The sequence below is a fragment of the Lepidochelys kempii genome, chromosome 7, assembly GCF_965140265.1.
Source record: "Lepidochelys kempii isolate rLepKem1 chromosome 7, rLepKem1.hap2, whole genome shotgun sequence".
In the NCBI taxonomy this organism is placed as follows: Eukaryota; Metazoa; Chordata; order Testudines; family Cheloniidae; genus Lepidochelys; species Lepidochelys kempii.
In genome coordinates, this window is record NC_133262.1 from 115,054,889 (window position 1) to 115,079,513 (window position 24,625).

Consider the following 24,625-nt stretch of genomic DNA (forward strand, 5'->3'; position numbering starts at 1 on the left):
ATGAGCCTTAACTTGTTAAGGACAACTAATTTTTTGTTCCTAGCTGTCTCAGGGGCTTCTCCCTTACTCACTCTCACTTTACTTCACTGTTGACATGTTTCTGTTAACTGGATGTCATCTGCCTGCCTTGATTTTATGCACAAGCAGTGGGATGCATTTTTCTGTGCAACAATTCTGCTTTGAGTTGCATTAGATTTGTCATTATTCTCTCATTTCCCCCTTGCACTTGTAACATTTCATCTATTCCTGCCTTATTTTTTGAGCCATGGTGCACCCACATTATGGTTTATACATGATCTTGCTCCCTTTGAAGCCGGCAGATTTCAGAGCCAGCCCTCGTCAGGAGAAGTGCCTGCTACCAATTTAGCAGGCTGAGGGCCCCGAGCTCCAACATCTCAATCTAAAGGGGGTCACAGGGTGGCACAAGCGAGTGTCAGCAAGTGCTGTTTAATTGCCAATCTAGGCTTCTCCACGGTGTTTAAAGTATAATGACCCATCACTTAATTCTGCGAAGTCCTGGCCCTGCTGCTGAATGGAATGAATATCAAAGGGTGTGCTAGAACAGGGCAAGGATCCTACATTCCCTATAACTGCCATAAGTATAATAGACCTGTGCTTCTGTAGTCCCATTACCACAATAATGTATTTAATTTGCTGTATACTTTTTTTTAACTAGCTACCTTTCATAAGGCCTGTCTTGGGAATACAGCATCCCCCCAAAAGAAAGAAAGAAAGAAAGAAACTACCCTCACTAATAATAATTAAACTAAACCAAGTTCTATTTTGCCTCACCTCACACCTTCAAATCTTTTGTACATATTTTAAAGACTAAACAGGAATTGTCACTTAATTTGCAGCTTTTCCTCAGCCCTGGATCTCTGTCTGCACTGGGCCCTTTTATACAAATTTAGGTTTTCAGGCTTCTCTTTTTATTCACTGTATCAACAAGTGAACGTTCTGTTATCAAGTTTATTCTTTCTTCTCTAACACATACAGAGTGTTTCCCCACTCACTCTCCAGCCCTGGCTACAGGTTTCTGTTACTCAAGGTAGGAGTTACCATTCTCTACTCAAATCTTCCTCTGTACTCTAACCTGCATGTATTAACCACAGAGATGTAGGCGAGCGGGAAACAGGGGAAAGAGACGTGGAACCTTGCTATGTAATGCATGCTAATTTAATTATGTGCCATCATCAAAATGGATTAGCTGTTTCAGCCCATCAGGAAAGTCTAAACCTCCACCGATTTAATTAACCAGACTGAAAATCAGATGAACAGAAAATAAAACTATCATTAGGAGCAATTAGTGATTACTTAAACATAGTGCTGCCAACCAGTTTGTAAATAAAACTAGCAGCCCCTGGAAAATTAGCTGGAATTAATTGGAGATAGGGAGGGGGACAAATATATACTTCTAAAGCTTCAGAGGGTCAGGAAGGTACTTTTATGTTGACTACTAGTGTTTTGAGCTCCGGAAAGGGAAAAAAGCACAATAACCTTCCTTCCAACTCAGTCTGAATAACAATAATACACCCACACCCTTCCCTTTCTTACACAGAGCACTGCTCTGGATGATAGCCACTGAAAAACCAGAACGTGTCAGGACTTCTTGCTTTTTCAATGTCATGGACTACCATATTTCTCAATTAGTCGGCTTTAAAAAACACAGCCCCCACCTGCCAAACCTTGATGTTCAATGGCTGTGCTGTGACTCCCTTTCTCATCAGATGGGACAATTCTGTTTTTTGAAAACTGGAAATGACTGCAAATCCAGAAATGCATTTTCTAGATGAAACACACTTCTCTACAGAGAATGTTAAGAGGAGTTACATTTGCCCTTGATTCAGGACCTCAGTACTTTGAACTCACCTTGACATGGAAGCATTGACAGTCAGAGCTGTTGGGTAGGGATGCCGGAATCCCCCTGTTGTGATTGGGTAAACTGGCTGACCTTGCCTGGAAAGAAGAAGGGAAAAAAATAGTGAGAGAAAGAAAAAAGGGCTTAAAAAAACCCCCCAACTTCTCTCTGCACAGTAAGCTTTATTCTCATTTGATCAGAACAAAAATCTTGGGGATTGTACAGCAAGGATCAAAGGAAAGAAACACAGAACAATTTGAATGCCATAAATCTGATAGGAATGGCTAATTAAATTTTATAACCTCTGCTTATGTCAATAGAGACCCTCTCCCCAAGCTGAAACTAGGTGTTTTGTTGTAATAATTAAAGGCGAAGTCTCGCTTGCTTTAATGGAGCCATCACACTAATTGAGGGCTACACATCCAAAGGAAAACAATAATGAATGTAAATTTATACCAAAATAAAGTACAGTGAATCAAAGGACTTCAGTTGCGCTTTGGGCCTCTTTCGGTATTTAGATCTCGGTGAGAAAACATTAAATTAACAGAGCTTAATTTGTAGCCTTTTGTCAGATTAACAAGTGTTGACAAGAGTTACCGGGGGAGAGTCCCCAAGAAGTATTGTGGGTAACCAATAGACAATCACACCTCATTACAATAATTAAAAAATACAGCAACATGCAAAACAGCATACTCATGAAAGACACACAACTTTTTCTGATTGAGATTTGTCTGTGTTGGCTAGTTCTTTTTATCTGTCCTTCAAATACATATCAGCTGTGCTGGTAGGATACTTATGTTTTGTTTTTTAAGCATAACCCATTTGAGATAACCAGGCCAGTTTAGGATAGGTGGCTCCAGTAGCTAATTGTGACCACAAAAAAGGTAGAGAATTTAAAAATAAAAACCCTTATCTACCTTTGCTGGATGTTTGTATTATTGTTTAAACTAAAAAAAGGATTTGTTTTTTTAATGATGGGATTATTGGTATCAACCCACAAAAAGAATGTAAAAATTGTGAGTAGATAAATAAATACAGCAGGGTAAATTGATGGTTTGGGTTGTAAGCCTCCTACCTGATATGCAGCTGAGTGTTTCCACATGCATTAGGAAACTGGCTACCAAATCCTGTGGTTATATGCACCTGCATATGGCAGACATGATCTAATGCCCAAAAGTGACACGTATGCCCACAAAATGCCAAGACACAATAAGGCTGCACTAGAAAGGAGAAAAAAAGGGACACCTGGCCATGGCTAAAAGATGAGGGCACTTTTATCCATTACTCCCTCACTTTAACTTTACAGTTTTTGGTCACAAGCTGAGTGTATTTACTTTATATGTCAGGAGTCCAAAAGACTCAGGTGATGCCTGAGAACTATACAGGTTGGATGTGAGGAAAAAAAAAAATAGCCAGTGCATACAAGTGTGGGGCCTGCATCCTAAAGGTAAGCTGGTTTACCGAGCAAGAGAGAAATTGCCACATACGTACAGGGATTCGGTTTAGATAGAACAATATCTTGGGTTTCTGTTTCTGCTAGAGCTGTGCATTTCTGGTGAAATTCACCCCTTTGGACAGGGCCAGCACAAGGGTGAGCTTCAAACCCCTCCTCTTCCTAGTGTGAAGACCCCTTCATGCCCTGTAAGCATCAAGCACCATAACCCTGTGAGGAGGGGAAGTGTGTGAAACAACCTCTCATGTGGGCTTCTGAGGAGGGATCACTGCGGCCAGGTCATGTCAAGGTCTCCCTGAATTCACATGTGCATATCCAGTGAATAGGGACTCCCCGTAGCTGGAATAGAGGCCATGGGAGGACTGCACTCCTCCCCCAATTCACGTCCTCGGGTCTAGGTATATGTATGAATTTTATGGCCTCCTACTCAGTTCCTTATATATATATATATTCCATTTCCTCAAGGACAGGTGAACTTCATCCTATGTGGCTAGAGCAAATAACCTAGAGCATAATGCAGTACTCATGCCCTTGGGCAACTCAGCCTGAGCTTCCCAATATCAATGAGGCCTGAAATATCCTTTATATGTGAATAAAACATCTTATGGTAATAAAGAATTATACTGTAATGCAGAGACCCCTTTCTTCCAGGACCTCAGTGCACTTTACAAACAATAATCAATTAAACTGCATAGAAGCCCTGTGGGGCAAGGAGGTATTATAAACCCATTTCAGAGATGGCAACATAAAGGCAGCAGGTACCAATGACTCACTGCATTTCTTTTGAGGGACTCCCATTCCCTACAAGTTCTACGTGTTCAAAAAATAATCAAATGGACATTCCCCATGGGGTGTTTTGTGGTGGGTTTTTTTGGCCACCTTTAATCTGAACTAATTCACTTTTCTTGTCTTTAATAAAAGTTCACTCCTAAGTTGCTACTTTTTCAACCAGGTGTCACCCATTTCGCCAGCCAACGTAAACTCTGCCCACCCCCACATGGAAAACAGGGACTCATAGCATAGAAGAGCAATGCAGTTGTAATTACAGAGTTACGTTAATGGTGACATGATTTAAACAAAAAACGCACACCCCTGAAACTATCATCAGCCACCACAAAATCAAACTCAGGGGTGTGTGAAAAATGAGACATCCGGCAAAAATGTATTTATAAAAGTGTTTTAATGGCGGGCGGGCGGGGGGGGGGGGGGGAGGGGAGCGGCGGGGCTATGAATTTATGCCTCACAGGCCATCGGTTGGTTAAAGACAACATGTGTAGCAATGCCCTAGTGCCCATGTTTGCTTAATAGCATATGACTTGGTATCAGAGCCCCAGGTTTATTTAATCTTTATTGAGTAGTTATCAGTTCACCCACATCATAAAGTGGCAGCTGGCAAATACACTTATCTCAACACATATACACACTTATTTTTACATTAAAAATTATACATGTCAAAAAACCAAAATGGAAATAAAAAAATGGAACTCCTTACTGTGGTACTAACCATCCTAGCGGATGGGGGATTTGCCCTACTGTGCCCGGTGATAACGGATAATAAGGAGATATATCCGGAGGATGCGGAGGCCTTGGAATTCCTAGGGAAGAGGAAAGTGAAATGGCATAAATACTGGGTCAGGAAAGGAAATAAAAGGGGGTAGAAAAATCAAATAGGTTTCTATGCCGTGACTTTGGTTACTAGTTCCAAGAGTTGGCCCACTGCCTCAACCTCCACTTGCCAGAATGGGCCGCTTTGTATTGTAAGTAAATGAGATTCATCAAAAGACAGGGGAGGTTTGATCCTTCCTACCCTGACACCAATCAAAGACCATTATTAATTATTTGTATTGCAACAGTCCTTACAGTTCCATCTGGACCCGGACCCCACAGTACTCAGCGCTGTACAAATAGAACAAAAAGATGGTCCCCTCCCACAATCATTCCGGATTTTTCTCTGGATGGAGCCCTCAGCCATTCCCCTCCATTCTGAGTAAACCTCCAAAATAAACCATATATTTCCAAGTGGTTCCCCCCTTTTGGGTGCGCATGAGGCATTTGGTTTTGTGTCTCCACTCTATCCTAAAATCTTGAAGGCGAGAAGACAGAGTCCTGATAGTGTTTGGTAAAAAGAAGAGGCGTGGGGATATTTTAGTCCTGTTGCGGTACATATTCAGAGCTAAAGGAATTCAGCTCCAAATAGAAGATCTGATCTTGCAACCCTTACCTTTGGAGTCAATGGGACTTCTTCAGGTAATGGTTATAGGACTGGGACCTTCAAATAGTATGGCAGAAGCAGAATTAAAACAGAGAGCATTAAAAGGAAGGGGCACTGCATTAATGGCTGAAAAAGTATTTTTTTTAAATCACTCAGGAAGCTTTTAATCTCTAAATTAAATCTCCTTGTGTGACATTTTCATGCAGACACTGCTTTTTCTCCATTACAAAAACCAAACAGATTAACTGAGCTTTAACCATACAGTGAGCTATTTGCACACTTGAAAGAATGTTCACAGAAGAAAAGTAAACAGTCTACAGACGTTAATCATATGTTTTACGATAACCATTTAAAAGCTATTCCCTGTACTGCCATTATTTAAATGAGTGGTTGACTATGCCATTCACTTTACAGGGATGGCTAGATGGCTCCTTTTAAGCCATGCAAAGTTAGCACTAAATACAATTAAAAGAAAGCCCCAGCTGCGGTGTGTAAAGTGAACAACAGTTAATAGTGTACCAGTTCATTCACGGACTGGGGTTTAGATAATTTATCTGCATATGATAGGCACAGCATAGAGCAATTCTTTCGACAAACTCTGACATGTATTCACTGTTTCAAATTTGCCTTCTAATTAACTAGCAGGGATTTGGATTAACAAAAACAAAACACTGCCACTGAGAATTCTGTGGAGCTTGAAAAACGGAAGATTGACTCTATCGGTATCAGGACATGCAGTAAAACACCCATGGCTGGCCGGGGTCAGCTGACTCCAGCTCGTGGGGCTCAGGCTCTGCGGCTATAAAATTGCAGTGTAGATGTTTGGGTTGAGGCTGGAGCCTGGGCTCTGGGACCTTCCAGTCTTGTGGGGTCTCAGAGCCCAGTCTGCAGCCCAAGCCCGAATGTTTACACTGCAGTTTTATAGACCCACGGCCTATGCTCCCCGGGCCCAAGTCAGCTGACATGGGCCAGCCGTGGGTGTTTAACTGGAGTATAGACATATCCTATATGACTTATCTGAGGCCTCATGTTAAACAGAGACCCCTTTTTAAAGTTAAAATAACATGTAAATTCTATTCTGCTAAAACCAATAAATCTAGGCAGGGTTTTACATTGCTCTATATTCAAGAAGATTGCTCTTCAGGGTGAACTGAGACTTGGGTAGACCTACATTTTGGGGGGAAAAGCTGCAAGCGTGCAGATGGAACTAAAGCAGCACGGGTGGATGGAAATTCAACACTATAAGAGAAAAATGGCCAAACCCCTGACACAGAAACAATGGGTTTGGGGGAATCAGAGAGATTCATTTTGAAACTGGCTGCGACCTACCACCTTTAAAATTCCAGCTGCAATTTTGTAAGTGCAGATCACAGAATGAACATGTTTAACTCCTTGGGTTGCTCCTGCAAATCAGGCGGAGATCTAACTGTGTATTCTGTGCTCCACCTCTGCTGCACAGAAATACAGGCACAGATGACTGCAGGCCCAGCGTTCCATGTGCAGCTTCCTGGGCCTTTCATGAAAACTTAGCCCAATAGATTTATATCTAAAGTTTCACTAATTTAGGAGAGTGATTCAAAAGCAAATTGGATTCGCTCAGGGTATTTCACAACCATTTGCCACTGCAGCATGGGAAATCCACCCCTCAAAACAAACAACATAGACGACTTCCTCCAACCCCCTCCCAACGAGACTCCCCACCTACCTGTTTTTGGATCTACGTCGGCTGGTAAATGGGGAGGAGGGTTTCCTGGCGTGAAATGCTCATTGCTGTACGTGATAAGCGGCGTGAGAGGGTGTACGTGGTGTGGGTGCTGCACAACCGGCACTTTGTTAGACTGTCAAAAGAAAAAGGGGATGTGGGGGGGACACCCTTTGTTAGCAATGCTGCACACTCATCCCCCCTAACCCTTGGGGATTATCTAAAGAAACGTACGTTGCCACAAGGTTGTAACATGATTCTTATGTTTTCCCTCGTGTTTCTGCCACAATTTCCTTCCCCCTCCCCCCATTCCTGTTCACAAGTAAGTGGGTAAGAATCTTTCTTTATTCTCTTTGACCCTTCGTGCTCCCGAATGGGGCAGTAGATCTTTTTTTTCTTACGACTTCTCATGCTTCACCTCTGTGATGCATGCAAGCTCTTCAGTGAGATGCTGATGGAGTCCCCCAGTTTAATTAGCAAGAGTCCCAAATGCTTAGTGACCTGAAGGTCTTCCCTTCTCTCCCAGCTACCAGTCAACATTTTACAATTCTTTTATAAAGAGCCTGCATAAAAAGTCCTCCTAATTTTGGAGTATTCCCTTCATCTGGCAGCACTAAACAGCCAGATGATCACCTGCATATTTTATGCATATTATAAGAGACCTGATTCATTATCAATTCAACAGATAGCACTAATAAGATGCTGGATACTAATAACTGGATACTGATGAATTGTGCTACCAAAACATGCAGATTTTCTAATAATGGCAAGAATGTAGATACAGACACTGAAATGAAAACTCATTGGGTGAAAACAAAAACAAAAACCCCACCCCAAAAAGTCATGCAAATCTCAGGGTTGTTTTTTTTTGTTATGTTTTCATAACTGGCAAAATTATTCTCTTTCTTTAGAAAGAAATACAGACCGAAAGAAAGAAGATCACAAAGAAAAAAATTAAGCTGAAACAAGTGAACTGCTGGACCATTTACTGCAAGTAATCCAATTGCAAAAAACCCTATTCCCCACAGAGGATTTTCACTAAAATCCTACAACAGGGACATTTAACCAGATTAGGTACCAGCAAAGATAAAGAGGCTAGTATTAGATGATGAATGGATTAGAGTCAAGTTTCATTTTAGAATGTGTCTTCATTTCCTTTTATTACTTTAAGTAAGGAACAACTTGCATTAACATCAAGTAAAAGGAATCACATTAAAAGAAAGAAGGGATACTTCAGCAGCACCCGCGAGCGCCACTACAGTTCAGGGTCTGTCAGCGTTTTCATTCTACACCCCATTCCTAAAGGGCACGAGCATTCAGAGGGCTGAAACTTGCCAGTACAAGCTGTCGAGCAGATATTTTTTTCCCAGTGCTATATTAAACAAAATATTACTTGAGCTCAGTCTGAATATTTTGGGCATCTCTTAAAAGCACATTTAATTTTTATTTCCAACTTTTGTTAAAGGGTGATCATTTCTACAGCAGGAAGGGAAAAAAGCATACTGAATTTTGAAAAATACCACACATCTCAAATGCAAGTTAATGTCTTACCTATCTTCTATTGGGGGCAGATTCAAATAATAGTTTATGAGCTCTTTTCCATAACTTTTGCTTTGTTTTTATTTTATTTTTTAATCTCTTCACACAGTGGCGCAGGCCAAATAGTAGCTGTGTGACATAGATCATGGCTAGTATGTGAAATCCAGTGCTGCCAATTACAGTGTGTTGTGCTCACAGGATCATCGGTCGTGTCATACAGACTTCAACACTTGACCACAACAGTTACTCTGGATTTACGGCAGGGTGTCCGAGGGCTGGATTTGGCCCCTTATGTGAAAAAAGTCAATTGAACTATCCTAACAAAGTTCTGTGTTCTTAAGAGTGAACTATCCTAGAAAAGTTTGGCAATACTGAAAACTTTGGTAAGGGTTTCAAATAAGTCATATTAGGTATTGTTCAAAGAGACACACATTGTCCAAACTACCAAGCTTCTCCATGCAGCACCATGTGACATTCTGTGCAAAGCAACTGTCTAAAGACTACGGATCACCAAGAATTATAATTCCTGACAAGACAGAATCACTGGCCAAGAGATTTGTGAATCTTTATTGTTGGGTAACACATGGTGTGACTGGTAAGAGTGGCACAGAGAAGCAACTGGGAAGGGCACTGCTAGACATCAGGTTGGAAAAGCATTCAGCCAACCCCAGTATGCTAACAAAATAAGGTATGGCTTTTACAGAAGGCTAATTTTTTGATAGAAACCATTAAACAACCCAAGCTGATTACCGGAAAATTAAAAAAAAAAAATTACCGAGGAAACAACTTTGGAGGGTCAGACAAACTGACAAAAACAACAGCATTTAGAATAACACTGGCTTTGTATACTTATCAGCCCCTGTGGTGGCCTGGCTCTGACAGTGCACGTACTGTGTGAAACCACCACCCACTGCTCTGATGTTTCAAGAGCCCCTGCAACACCACTGCAAAATGGCGTGAGTCAAGCATGAAGAGACAAATTATCATTTTACTTAACACCTTGCCAACAAAGGAACGGAAGTCTGAGCCTGACCCTGCAAACCTTTCCTCAGGTGAATAGATTTCATTCATGCAATTGGGTCCCTCTGAAGTCAAAGGGATGACTCATGCGAGTATGGGTTTATAGGATCTGGGCCTTTGGCTCTTCCCAGCCCTGTGATCATGCTGGAGGAGGCGGGGGGCAGGGAGGAGCGGATTTGGGGAGGTTGGGGAAATTACAGTTGCATTTTAAACACGGCAAAAAAAACCAAAAACCAATCAAGTCGGATCGGAACTGTATCACTACACTACAGCCAACCTAGATTTCTCTGCATTTGTATTATATTTAATATTCTGTATTTAGCAGATCAAAAAAGAAGGGGGAGAGGTCTTGCCTCAGTGTGAAGAGAGCCAATAATTTACAAGAGGAAGAGATGAATGGTTTAGAAGAACTGCCAATTATTCATAAACCAAATAAACAAGCTTGTCTTTAAAGCAGCATTACTGAACTATATTAAATAAGCGTCCTTGAAAAACAGCACAAGACAGGATTACGTTGTGGGCAAGGGCAGGCTTAATGCTGAACTTGCTTCTCACGATGAAGTCAATGGGAGCTTTGCCTGAGTCACAAGTGCCGTCCCTAACACTCCCCAGTGGCTATAACAAGGTGTATCATAAAAGTTACAGATAGTAAAGACCTATTAGATCATTTTAGCCCATCCCCCTTGTCAATGCATGATGGCTCTCTGTAGTATATTTTCTAGTACTTTGCCCACGATAGTTTAAGATATAAGATAAAAGCCATTCTGAGAAAATGGAATTTCTTTTCTGGAAACAGCAACTTTAAACATCCCATTCATGGTATGTGACATGTGAAAAGTGGGGCTGTACCACTAATATAGATTAGCAACAATGTATGCAACAGCAGAAAGAGAATCCCCCAAAATACACATCTACAGCATACCAAGGAACCTGATAGGAAGCCCCTCCTCCTAATGCTCCTAAAGCAAGGTATTTAGTGCTTTGGATTGAAGGGGGGAAGAGGACAAAAAATACAAATTACAACAAAAGTTTGTTTTTCTTTATTGGCTATGTCTGATACAGGAAAGATGAAAAATTGGACCCATGTGGAATCAAATCTCTACACAGGAATTTGATACTGCTTTGGAAATGCATAACCAAAGATGACTCAAACCATAACTGAACCTTCAGTATTAAAAAGCAAAGCTGAATTGTGGACTGATACAGAGTGGGGAGACATGCAGGGTGTTGGGATGTTAAAATGAGTGTGCATTAAATGCTGACAGGTGCCCCCCAAAAGAATCCGAATAATTTGGTTGAAACTTGCTGGCAATTGCGTGTGAAATCACTGTGCATTAGTTTTTGCTGCATGGTAATGACATTAAAATGAAAGAGCTATATGTGCGTAGAACCGTCTGCTATGAAGGCAACGCATCCCTCCAATTAATATTTTCAATCTACTGAAGAAGGGAATATAAGCTGTATAATGATTAATAGCTCCTCAATCCTTAAAAGCACCCAACCCTCTAATCCTTGCCTGCCTGAGTGATAATGTAATAATCACACTTTGTTCATTTCACTGGAGATGCAAAAATAAAAACTTTTAATAGGAAGTTTCTGTTACTGCAATTCCTGTATATGAAGGCACAGTGTGACTCAGGTGAAAAAAACCTCTGTATATATTCAAAGTAATGTTACAAGAACACAGAGAAAAGTATAGCACAGGAAACAGAAAATCAATCTATTGTGCCAGGTTAATATGGCATCTGAAAAAACGGATACACAAAAAATACAAAAACACAGAAAATTCCTTAAGACACTAAGGAACTTGGAATGTAGCTATTACATTGTTGATGCAGAAGCCTTTCTTGGCCTAACTAGTAAGCCAGGCACCCTAACCTTGAATCTCCCTTGTTTTCTTAGTCAATACCCATAATTATACACTGAATAGCTAACAGTGAAGGGCAAAAGGGGCTTTTTGCAAGAAGCAAAGCTTAAAACCTTCCCGTTCTATACACACAGTTCCTGTGACTACAATGTGGGGAAAGACCCCCTTGGCTGACCCCTAACCTTTCAAGTGTTCTTAAAGCATCAAGTTCTGCTAACCTGCAGGAGATGTTCTGCCACCATCCTAGACACTGCTACCCACCCCCCAAACTGCTCATAATTTGGAACATGGCAAGTGAAAGATTGATTAGGCACTTGTATCCAAGACCCCCCACCCTTCCTCCACTATGGGTAACCTAAGAGGAATGAAAGCTTGCCATTCACCTCTAAACCTATTAATCAACAGATAGTGAAAACAAATGGAGCTATAGCCCCGCCTGTCTTTTTTGCCATGTCCTCCTCTTCAATACTCCCCTATTGCTTTTCCTTTCTGCAGAAGAAAGATGGGGTCTGAAAGTGCCTTTATGAGCCTAGTACAATAAAACAAAAGCAGCACAGAAGAGGGTTTGTCAGTCTTCTCCCCTCCTCCAGGGTGGATGTAGAAGATCTACAGTGGTCTTGAATTATGAGGCCCTCCCAGGGACTGCTCGCTCTCTCTCTCCGCCAGCTAAGGGTACTTATTCGGGACCAGTTTACAAGAAAAATAAGTGTATACCTTGTCTCCGTGTGTTTTACAGGTGCTGATGTTATAGTTATGCTAATTACAACCAGTAAAATATTAACAGACGTTAACAGCTGCAGAGAGCCAGTTAAAGAGTAAAGAACTGTCTTTTCTAAAGGTTGATCTCTGATTGGTCTTACACAAGGGTGAATCTTTTTATCAGGAAACTAGGACAACAGAAAAGTCTTAACAAACAGAAATATTCTCCCAGGATTTCAGTGTGCCCAGCAAGTCAGACCACCTGTAGACAACTGCTACTGCCTTCTTCACCATCTTATTCAAAATGATCAAGTAACAGCTCTTGCTGGGCACTGTTAACTTTCACAAGGTAACACCAAACCCAAAGTGCCTTAACATCAATAATTCAGACTGATTTCAAACAAAACAAAACAAAAACAAACTAAGATTAAAAACACACAGGTGGAGAATTTCCTTTAGGAATAAAGATTTAAGTCAATTCTGCTTAAGGTACTAACTGGACTTGGAATGTGTGTTTGTTTTTTTGTTTTTTTTTGTTTTTTTAAGAACGCTTAGTCAGGTATGAAAACATTTGCTCCTGAAATCTACTTCCCCTTGCCCCATTATAGCAAATACAGTGGCCTGAGCCCTTTCACAGTTTTACGTAGCTCATTTCTGCCTAAGGTCCTGCCCTAAGCTAACTGCCTATTGTAACAGAGGACAAGGCCTCTATTGATAACCAGAACTCTCCCCACTAAAAAAGTCTCATTTTCTTCCTTCACACAAATGATGACAGAAGCACAGACAACCATGTGTAGGGACAATATCCCCCACAGACAGCGCTTGACAACCCCACCTCCCCTCCCAAACCCACAAACACTCTTGCACTTCTAACCGCTTCCTCTCTCTCTTTATTTCAATGGCTTCTTCGTGGCTGCAGAATTGTTCTAACAAGGGCCTACCTGCTATAGAACAAACCAGCCAGCTTTCCAAAATCTGTCCTACCCTGAATTTCTCAAACAAACACAAAGACAGTTTCCTGGCTTGTAATGCTCCGCAATTCACTTAAGAAAGTGAATCCTTTTTTCCTTTTGAAGTCCTCTCTGAGTTTTGAAGCATCACACGTTTGCTCACCGCTCCGCACTCAACATTTTCTGCATTCTTCCTATAGGAAGATGCACTGAAGGGAAGGGGGGCAGGGGGAATCTTTAAAATGCGCAGGAAATTTCCACTTAAATTCACAAAAAGGAAACTGAACTGGTGACAATTACAAACTAGCTAGTTTAAAAGAAAGGGAACCAGATCTTGCATGCCTACCTACTGCTTGTTACGTATTATGCAGAACAATTAAAAATATTAGTAAAGCCTTATTATTTATTATTAATTGTTATTATTAATTATTATTATTATTATTATTATTATTATTATTATTATTAGAAGAAGAAGAAGAAGAAGAAGAAGAAGAAGAAGAAGAAGAAGTGTAGAGCTGGTTATCAATTAAAGCTGGCCGGGATGCTAATTTTGCAGCAGTTAAAAAAAAAAAAGAGTGAAAAAATGATACTTGGTATCAATAACACTAGGTAAACAGTGCTAGAGTTCTTGGGCCATGTGGAGTTACAGTAATGCTGGGTCTGAAGAGAAAAGTGCCCGTTCAGACAGAGTAGAACCTTTAGAGTTCTTTCAAAACCTGCTTCCCGTTAAGTTTATGAAAGTCAATTTTTGCCTTACTCATTCCCAATTTTTTATCAATAAAAGAGAACGCTCTCGGTTGCATTTCTTCTACCAAATCTTTCCAACACTTCAACGAATCAGCCATCCCCCATGTACGTGAGTTGTGGCCTACACAAATCCAGACTTCTTTCTCTTACCACTATTTTACCGCATCACAAAATTATAACCAGTTAGGTGAACAAGAAGATTTCCAATATGAGCGCCACTGGCTAGATGCTTGGTTTCCTGAAGTTTGAGGCACCTGAAAGGACCTTTAAACCACAGACCATTTTTCCCTCTCTTAGCATGAAAGAAAGAGGGTACATTGATCCTTTCCCAACTTGGCAAATATCCTTCACCCGCTTCAAACACAATTGTTGATTCCCGAACAGACAGGATCCACTTTAACAGTGAGCAAAGAAAAGGAACAGCATAAGGGCCAGAACAGGAGGACATGTGAATCACAGAGACTAATGAAATTGAAACAGGCATAAGAGAAGAAAAACACAGATCCTAATTTAAGGATGAGAAGGGGAGAGAAAACAAATCTCTGGATTAGAGTTCAGAAAAGGTGGGGAGGAGGTAGAAGTGACTGAAAAAATGGGTGATCATGCAACTACCTTATCTCAATTTACTTAGCACGAATAACTTTTTACATAACACCGCATAGTACTGTGTCCCTGTAAATGCCACATCATACGGAGTTTCCCCTCTTACATATAAATCACACATATTTCAGCACTAAGCATATGCTGCAGGAGAAATAACTACATTGATTTTGTACAGAGATCAGTTACGTGATCTAAAGCGACAGCCAGAATTTTTATAGATGAATTTTATAGCGACAGCCAGGTTTTATTTAAAAAGCCCAGTAACTTTCTTAAAATAAAAGGAAGGACTTGTGTGTATCCTTATGCATTTTTTACTATTTCAGTAATACCAAAATGATTAAAGCATTAATGCTGATAAACATGGATTAAATAAACTGTGACGCCATATTTCTATTACATTTTTCAAAATACAAAATTCTCAGATTGTGATGTACTGCACTGTGGACAGCATTATTTAATGATAATATCTGACTGTACCAAGTGACAAAACTTCATCCTCAAAACACTTCCATTTTTAACTGTGATCATTGCTCATGTGCTAAAAATTGTATGCAATGCAAGAAAACAATGGAGTCATAAAAATGGCCTGAAATTAAGTTCCAAGCAATTATTTTTAAGACACTAAACCTTTACATAAATGTGTGTTGGGTCACGTATGTTAGAATTTGAACACACTCTAAAATATCGTAGTGGGAAAGAAATTAATTTATACAGAACTGTCAGGCCTTTCGCCCAAACCTCAATGAGAGCTTTCCCTAAAAATACAAGTCAAAAGGCTTTTTCACTCGTCTCACAAAAATTGTGTTGTGAAAGAAGAAAGATATGAATAACTATCATTTTCACCACTGGAAGAGAATATACACCTTTACAACACTTCACCACATCAAGACTTTGTAGCAGAAAAGGCAATAAATCCACTATCAAGGGAAAGTCATCAGCGCCTCTATTCCAAGGGCATAAAATAACTCCCTCTTCCTAAAGATAACGACAATACAGCAGACAGGAAAAGAAAACTTCCTGTCAAACTGGGCTGCTTTCTAAAAACATTAGCTGTATAATTTCTCTCTCTCATATGTATAATTAAGGAGAATGTACAACTGGTTAAATTGGCTGGGGTACTTTTTATAATATATACTAATATGAGAAAACAACCGATGGAGTTCTTTTGGTTATAAATATAGAAACACTGCAGCAAGGTACATTCTACTCTGTATTAATTATAGTTCAATTAAAAAAAAAGTTTTTTCTTTCGTCACTGAGCAAAGAATCATTTCTATATGGACTCCCTAAAATGTGCATCTTACGTGCCTGGGCTATGTTTCTGAAGAATCCTTTCCTATAAAATTTAAATGCTTTTTACAAAGTACAACAAAAACAAGGGATTAAAAACCACTAGACAAATATATGTAACAATTTCCAAAGAAACTTAGGCTCGTTCTTATACTTCAAGTGTTGAATCATGTCATTTCCAAAAATCCTAATTGTTATACACCTGCCAGGCTTCAAATCAACCTTTTCCCTTAAAAACAAAGAATTTTCACATTCAGGGTTCTTAGTAAAAGAAATAACAGGACTGAATTCTTGAAAGCTTTGAACTAAAAACACACACAAAAAATTTAAATGAAAGATATAGGGTCATATTACCCGTGTGAATATGTTACTGCGTGTATAATATATACATAATACACTCATACTTTCCCCTTGTTGTTAAACATTGTTCAATAACTATAACATATACACACACACCCCAAAAAAGAGAAAAGGAATTTTCTCCCTTTCCAAAACACAAAACAAAAATGGGGGGGGGGGACCATCTTTGGATTATTGCACAGCTTTGTATGTGGACAGAGTCTTGCTTCACATTGTTTTGCAACTATTACAGCATTAAGAAGCATCACTGAAAAGTCATGCCACCAGCACCCCTTTAAAAAATGCTCACTGTAAAAAAAAGTATCTAAAAAAGGTCACAGCTTGAGATGCCTGCTTTATCTTTTTTTTCCCCTTGCACGGACCAGAATAAAAAAAAAAGAGTCACATAAGAAGTTCAGTGGTCAAGACTGAAAAGCGCGCACACGCGAAAAAGTGCTACTCACCCAACAATTCAAATTGAGATGCCAGCAGCCGAACTGCTGGAATAGAGAGAACCCAGAGGCAAGCGCTCCTCCTTTACCACTCAAATCTTCCATTCCCACTAAAATTGCATCCCGCGGGTACATAACAGGTTTGTCTTTCCTTCTCTTAACCTCAAAAACTTTTTTCTTCAATGTCTAGATGCCAATTGTGCTGGCTTTGTATTATTTTCCTTGCAGCTTTTCTCTCTCTCTTTTTCTTTCCCTCCCCCCACCCTTTCACTTAAAGTACTGGAAAAGCTGTCTTAAAAGATCAAGATGTCTCCAGTTTTTTGGCCTGGTGCTTTCTGAATGCTCAAAATCCACTGTCATGTTGGCTGCAAAAAGTGTCTTATTTCTAAATTGTCAGCTGTGGATATCAAAATTTAGAAAAACCTCCTCTATTTTCTAATATACCACTTCACCATCCTGTCAGGGAGGGGGGTTGTGGAGGGGAAGACTCATTTTCCTGCTCAGGTATGCCTGCTAAGGACAGCTAAAAAAGCAGTTACCTTGGAAATCAACGACAATACTACTACAGCTCAGGTTGTACAGGTACCACTAAGTGAAGCGAGGAAACAACGGCTAGTTGTGAGGGAGCATGATCAGCTAAGTGTAGCAAGCAGTCACTTTATCTGCAAGATTGTCATCTCCCTCAAAACAAATTTCTTAGGGAGAGAGCTATGAAATAAAAAAGTATATTTTCTTGTCACTGTAACACAGAAGTGACACTTTATAGGTCCTTGCCATTAGCTCTGGTTCCCCACCCCCGGCTCCTTCCTTCCAGCGTTAGAGATTTTTTTTTAAACTGACCCCCACTGAAGAAGAAAAATGCAAGAAGAGCCTTCCGTATCGCTGGACTTTCAGCGTCTAAAGAAGTTCACCACAGCTATTGTATTTTCACAAGCTGCCCCTGAACAAGGACCAAAAGGATTCCCATATATCATCAATGAAATGAACAACGGTGACAGTCTCCTTACATCTTAAATTCGCCAAGTAGACTATTATTGCCCGATACATAGTCACCTAAGATGGATAGCTGCAAGGACTGTATTCTAAATTTGAGCTGAGTAGCAAGTGCAATCCACAGTGACCAGTTCACCAACAGTAATTTCTGACCATTTCATTTTTTTTTTAAGTTGTATTGAAGTTTAACCATTCTGCAAGAAAATGCCATAAAGGAGATATAACCACCAGCAATTACAAAACCATCACCCACCATCCTTAGTGAATGAGTTTGTTAATGCAGAAAGACACTGCACATATTAAACGCTACCATCATCATGCGGGATTTACACCTTTGGAGTGGACATGAAAAAAGAAGAGTTGAAAACATTTATTTCCCTTTTTATTTTTTTAAATTAAGACACTGTTTCATGCAGCGACACCTTAAATAGCTCCAGGTTTATTTTTGTGATGTATGTTTTTAAGCAGTGGCTTAATGAATATGGATTAAAAAAAAAAAACAACACCAAAAAATCCAACACAGAGAATTTGGAAAGATTTAAGGGAATATAATCAACAGAGAGAGAATTCTAACAATTTTCTTTTCTTACTACCACCCGTTCCCCCTCTTCTAGACTTATCTGGCCTTCCCGTGCAAAGTGTCAGCCAGCAATCTTTAAGGGCCTTAATACCAAAACAAAACCCCGCGATTTCCCCTTACATGGTAATAACAAAAGCAACGAGACTCCAGTTTGACAAGTAAAAGCCCCAACAACACGGCAACTAATTGCCTTCCCTCCCTCTATTCACAGCGGCCACCACACTCCAGCGGCTGCCTTTGTCACACGTGCAATTTCTTAAGTAAACTGAAAGTTCTCTTGCTGGTGATGGACAGTTCCCAATCATTTAGTAACAATAACTTATAAAATGCAGCACATGGGATGGGCTTTAAACCAGAAATTTGCTTTCTGGTTCTTCCAAAAGACAGAAGGAAAATGGAAACAACATGATGAGCCAACACATCCCAGACCTCCTGTTTCCACCCCCTCCCCTTAAACAGCTCATGAATCTAGGAAGTTTCTTCAAAATAGCTCCTGCCTGAACTTACTAATGACTCAACTGGCTCAGTGCTCTGGTTGTGATGTCCTGCAACTACGTTTTCCAAAATGTTAGGGAGTGACGCCCTAAGTGAAAAGGAAATATAACTAAATTAATGAAATGATCAAATGTTAGAAAAAGTAGAAGAATGAGGCAGAAGCCAGACCCTCCTCTATGAAAGTATGAAACTCTCTCCTTAGCATGAAATTGCAATCACACAGGGGAAGGAAAGACCAAACAGAGCTGTGGGTCACATCACACATTCCTAGATCCAGAACACAGATGCTAAAATGAAGTTTGATTTTATGGGAAGAAATCATTTTAGGGGAAAACGCATGCCATGGCATTTTTCTAAAAAGTACAAAACAAACCAAAAAGCTCTTGCTTGCTCACACAATGTTTTGGCAGGGGGAAATTGCTCTGCTAGTTTAACCTTGAGGGGGAGAAAAACAAAACATAAATGCCACAAACATCATGCATTTCTAAGTTAAAATAAGACAGCAAGTTTCAACCTACACAGGAGAAAGTTGGAAAAACACAAAGGCATTTTTATCTCCTAAAACTCCAAATGTAATATCATTAGCTACAAGTACATCAATCTTAAGTTATTTCAAACTGACAGAGAACATTCTGGAGGTTAAAGAAATAAAACATGCAACAGAAATTAAAAATATAGATCCACATTAACAAATCAAAGTCGTTGTCCTCCTAGCACTCATGTGAAAGAAGTAAAAGGTATAGCTTACCATTTACAACAGTTTTAATCAGGGTGCTTCACGCTGCCTGGTTTCAAGCATGCTGCCGTTTGGTATATTAACGTACCTACATGATGTGCAATAACACTGCAGCTGGTTGATCCACTGGAGGGCAGCACCCTACCTAAACCATTCACAACTGAGCTGCACTGAACAGATAAACACACACAGGAGCCAGCTCTACAACGCCAGCCCTTCAGAAAAGATGCTCAAGTTCAGTCCCATTCATAGAATTATCTCGCTTGGTAGGGACGGACACAATAACTTGCATCACCCCCCGATTCAATAACAATCCACCAAAAAAGGAGGGGAAAAGGGGGGGAAGCTCTTTTTTCCCCCCCAACCCCGTACTCCGTCAAAAGAACAAAAGCTGATATTTTGTTTGCCGACTTGGCAAATATAAAGGCAATCTCGATCCTCCAAAGAAGTTCACCTAACTTGGTGAAAGCAGGGCTTTGCAGTTCTCCGGTGAAATTAAGCTTTAATGGCTATTTGCTTCCACTCAATGGGGGAAAAAAATCTATTTAAATTTGGGTAAAGTTAGAAGACCGTTCTGCTGTATATGTTTTTTGCCAATTAAAATTTCCCCAAAATTTCAGACAATATCCATAACTGAATTATCTTGCTGAAACCATTCTTAAAGAAAAAAATAAACCCTGAAACCCTAAAATAAAAAAGCAAATATTAAAAATGTCAGAACCATTTAGTGTATAAATTTTTTCCTGTGGCTTAAGTAAAAACCACAGAAACTTGCGGATGTCTTCCTTTAAAGCAAATGGTCCTAACACATATTAAACCACCGCTGCGCGTCTTCTAAGCTTAGTAGGAAAAAATGACTATTGATCTTCAAATAGCGATAATTGAAAAGATCAAAAAGATTAAACAAAATCACGAATGTGCTGACTTACCATGCTATGCTTTTTGTTGCAACTTTGTAGAAATTTCACTCAAAGAAACTGCATCAGAGGTGTCAAATTTTTTAGCGGACTGTGATCGTATTATTTCCGCAGCCCTGCCTTCCAATGCTTCAGAACTTTTTTCCCTTTCTCTTTTTTGTTTGTGGTACCTAGCTTTTTGCTATAGACTTTAAAAGCCTTCAGCTCAGCAAACCAGCACAAATTATCTTGCCACCTTGCGCAGCTCTGATGCTTTGGCCGCTAACTTTGGAAGGCCCTTTACTACTGCATCAAAATTAGCATTGTCAAAGCAGTTAATGAATATTAATATTGTATTTGTCATTGGAGCTGGCCCGTTGCTGAACTCCGAGTCATCCATCAGGGACAAGATTAAGAACACAATTATTTCTGACTGACAGGGACCAAATCTGCTAGAATTTTTTTTAAACAATTCGGGGGGAAAAAAACCCCACAATATCATCTTAAGGTGTCTCCCAAGAGACCGGGAACCAGATTAATACGCTTTTAATGAAGTAGAGATCATTATGTATGAAGAAAAAAAAGATGTACTATTCAAGCTATTTAGTTATGGTGGCTGTTAGAAATTTAAAAAAAATGCAGACGGCATATCTTTTTCAACAGCTGTCCAGATTTTTATTCATACTGTTCTAAGGAAAAGAAGACTTTTTCTGAAATCTTTCTTTTTTTAAAAAAGAACAGAGAAGCAGAGATTCATCCCATCTGGGATAATTTTCCATGTCTTCACTTTTACTATAGCAGCTGAGAAAAGACAGCACAGTAAATAATTCCTACACAAATTTGACAAGAAACACCTTCATCAGCTACAACTCCTTCCACCCGTATTCCCCAGTTTCCAAGTACTGTCTCACTCACTTTATCCTGGATGAACTATTACGTTTACAGAAACTCTTAAATTCCCTTTTAACAGTGACATCTTTCTGTAATAAACACACTGGAAACAACACTCTCTTGAAGAACCCAGGAGCCGCCAACTAACCAGCGAACAGAGAGGTGTCTCCTTGTGCTCTGAAGAGCTCAAATTTGCTAATTTAGAATTCAACCAGGTCTGAACTTTTGAACATGAAAAGTTTTCTCTTATGCTTAACACAACATTTAAAGCCATTGTTGAGTCAAACGGGGTGGGGAAGAGAACTAATAAGTGCAGTTTGAAGAAATTACAGTACAGTATTTTGTTACTGAAACAGGTTAAAACTAATTTTAAGTACAATTAAAGTTAAAAACTTGCTGCTTACCTGATTTAACAATTTATCTGAATTCACCTTGTTCATTTCAAATCAATAACTTAAAATTGATACACCTTGTCATATAATTTCATAGACCTTTTTCAGACATACCTTCAGTGGCTTGTTGCGTATAAATTGTTCCCAAGGATGATATTTTTTTCCCCACTCATGCTTTTTTTAAAAAAAAAACTTTCTTATTTTAAATGTGGTAAAAGAGGAGAACTAAGGGGGATAAAATGACAGATGTGACTGTTAATCTGTCCAGTGAATCGCGGGGGTCTAGGTAAAGCTGCTCTGGCTACTGCGCTAATCTACAACTCCCACTGACCCCCTAATACCATTATCAACCCTTAGATGAACATTCTAAATTAGAGTTTTGTTTGAAAAGGGTGTGAATTTGACCTCTGGTGCCAGGGACCTCTCCCGTACATACAGATGGCAAAGTTCTTATAAAAATAAAAAGGGGATTTTGTGTGTGTGTGTGTGTGTCTGTGAACGCAATTTGCATGGTTTACATCAACTGTGCCTTCCCCCCACCCACACCCCCATTACGCCAGCATGAGAAAAAACACTAAAAACCCCTGCACTGCCCTGGTGTAATTTTGTTGTTCTTTAAATAGCTATTTGACACCATTCTATTGTTTTGTTTACAGCTTTTAAAAAAAAATTAACTTTACGGAGGGGTCCAATACCCTAACAAATTGAATAAATAATCACTGGCTTTTTAATGTACCAGAATAGAAGAGGCGGTGAGGGAAATCCAGGAAGAGAAGAGGTTTACAACAAGGCCAAATTACCTCCCACCCTCCCTTTATTTGCACACATACTACTAAATTTTGCTTTGGGAATAAAAGAAAGTGCGCACAGAGGCTACTGAAGAAGGCTCTATGAGTTTGATCATCACAGGACGCGAGAGGTTGTCTTAGAGAATAAGAGTTAAGATATAGATTTATATACCCCTACTGGGTATACTTAATAAAATGTCATAGGTCCCACTTCATCTAAAAATACAGTATTTTCTTGTGAGCTATGAGAAAGCAAGATAGCAAAGGATAAAGAAACGAGCAACTACTATCCGTATTTTAGGACTTTAGGGGTATGGGGTGGGAGAGGAGATGATGGGGGAAATATCACCAAGGGATGTTATGCTTTTGGAAGGGAGGGTTGCATGTATTTATTCTACCTTCTAAGGTGAACTTTCATACAACTTTGCATCACTTGGCCAGAGAACGGTATTAGCACAAAGCCTCTTGTCTACAATCCTCCTCGACAAAGCAAACACCGTGGCTTCTTAATACACTGAGCTTTCAAATTTAAGGTCAATATTTACGGTTTGGTTTTTATGGATACCCATCAACACCACTGTGTACCTCTCAGTAACAGCTGTTAATAGGCAGCTCGCTCGCTCTCTCTGTCTCTGCTTCCCCAGCACGACCGCATCAGCACTAGTATCAAATTAACTCTCCGACTTTGAAACTTATTGATCTGCTATTAAGACACCAGTGAACCTGATGAAATGAGTGCTGTAGGTGCAGTCAAGACTTCAAAGTCTCACACAGCCACATAAAACAAGTGCCTTTGATCCTAACTCCGATCTGCTCAGGGTTTAAAGCCCAATTCTCCCTAAGCTGCCCTTCTCACTCGTCATGTCTGATGTATTACCAACCAGCGACTTGATAATGTTAATAATGTAAATTTTAGCAAATGATTTTTACAATGGCAAAATTAATTATAGGAATGTATGCTTCTTTCCATCTGGGTGTCTGATCTACAAAACAATAATAATAACAGTAGCAATTACAGTTGCAAAAGATACTGTGTGCATATTCAGCTTTTAAAACTCTAACTGCATTTTCCTCTGAGCTTTTCATGTCTCATTTTGCTCCTAAACCTATAATTATTTATTATCAATTAAGCTCAACGCTGGTTTAAAAGTGCTGCGAGGGAAGTCTATCCAAAATCCACTGTTGCTAGATATGCATTTTTAAAGAAAAGCTATCTCCATGCTTTATATTTCTCTTTTCTTCATTCTACCATTTGTTCTATCACTGATATCCTATTTCTTGTTTATATTCTGTGATGCACTGCACCTCAAACTAGTACCCTGTAAGTCCCATATTTATCATATTCATTCTACATGTATTCACAAAACATCATGTTTATTGTTAATGTAGATTTAAAACACCTATATTTCTGGATCTGCATTTATTATCAATTATGAAAGCTTTTGCTAAATTTATGAATGGGAAAAAGAAGCAGGTTTAATGGTCAGTGACAAATATACATCAACTCTTCTGTATGCAAAACTTAAATACAAATTATAGTTACAATATTATGTAACTAAAATCCAAATTTTAGGTAAGTTTATGGGCTAATATTGTTTCCTGACTAAGAAGAGAGTCCTTTTTTCTTACATATAGATTTTCTGAATATTCACATATAATTCTTGAACACAATGTAATCGCTAAAGTACATCATATTATTTTTGATAACATTTTGTTTGAAAACACTTACAATGATTCCATTTTCAATTGGGAGACTTTTATCCTAAAGCCTGCTGCAAGTCTGTATATTTCACTTCTGATTTTAAAAAACACAAGTCACTAAAATTAACTCATTCATGGTTTGTGCAAGTGTATGAGTACAATATTCCTGGATATTTTACTTCTTTTTTTTTTTGAATAGTGCATAATTAAAGGATTAGAAAAGTTCCTACTCAAAGATTATTTTTTTGTTTGGCAGAAGACAATGGTTTGCAATACCTTAAATGAACTGAAAAAAAAACCTTTGTATTGTATGTGAAAATAAATGTGCAACCACTGAAAAGCTGTTACATACATTCATGTTGATTTAAGTGCAGAGATATGGCATTATTGCTGTAGTTCAGTGTTTCTTACTATGCAAAAAA

The 24,625-nt window shown here is 39.3% G+C and overlaps 1 protein-coding gene across 22 annotated transcripts in view; it reads right to left on the minus strand.

Moving 5' to 3' along the window:
* Nucleotides 1–24,625, minus strand: part of TCF7L2 (transcription factor 7 like 2) — a 204,641-nt gene that overhangs the window by 23,057 nt on the left and 156,959 nt on the right. For all 22 annotated transcript variants that reach the window (XM_073354337.1, XM_073354335.1, XM_073354339.1 and 19 more), the window contains exons 5-7: nucleotides 7,229–7,361; nucleotides 4,804–4,906; nucleotides 1,870–1,956 (exon numbers count right to left, since the gene is read on the minus strand). In XM_073354337.1, coding sequence (XP_073210438.1) covers nucleotides 1,870–1,956; nucleotides 4,804–4,906; nucleotides 7,229–7,361 — 323 coding nt within the window. The remainder of the gene's footprint in view (nucleotides 1–1,869; nucleotides 1,957–4,803; nucleotides 4,907–7,228; nucleotides 7,362–24,625) is intronic.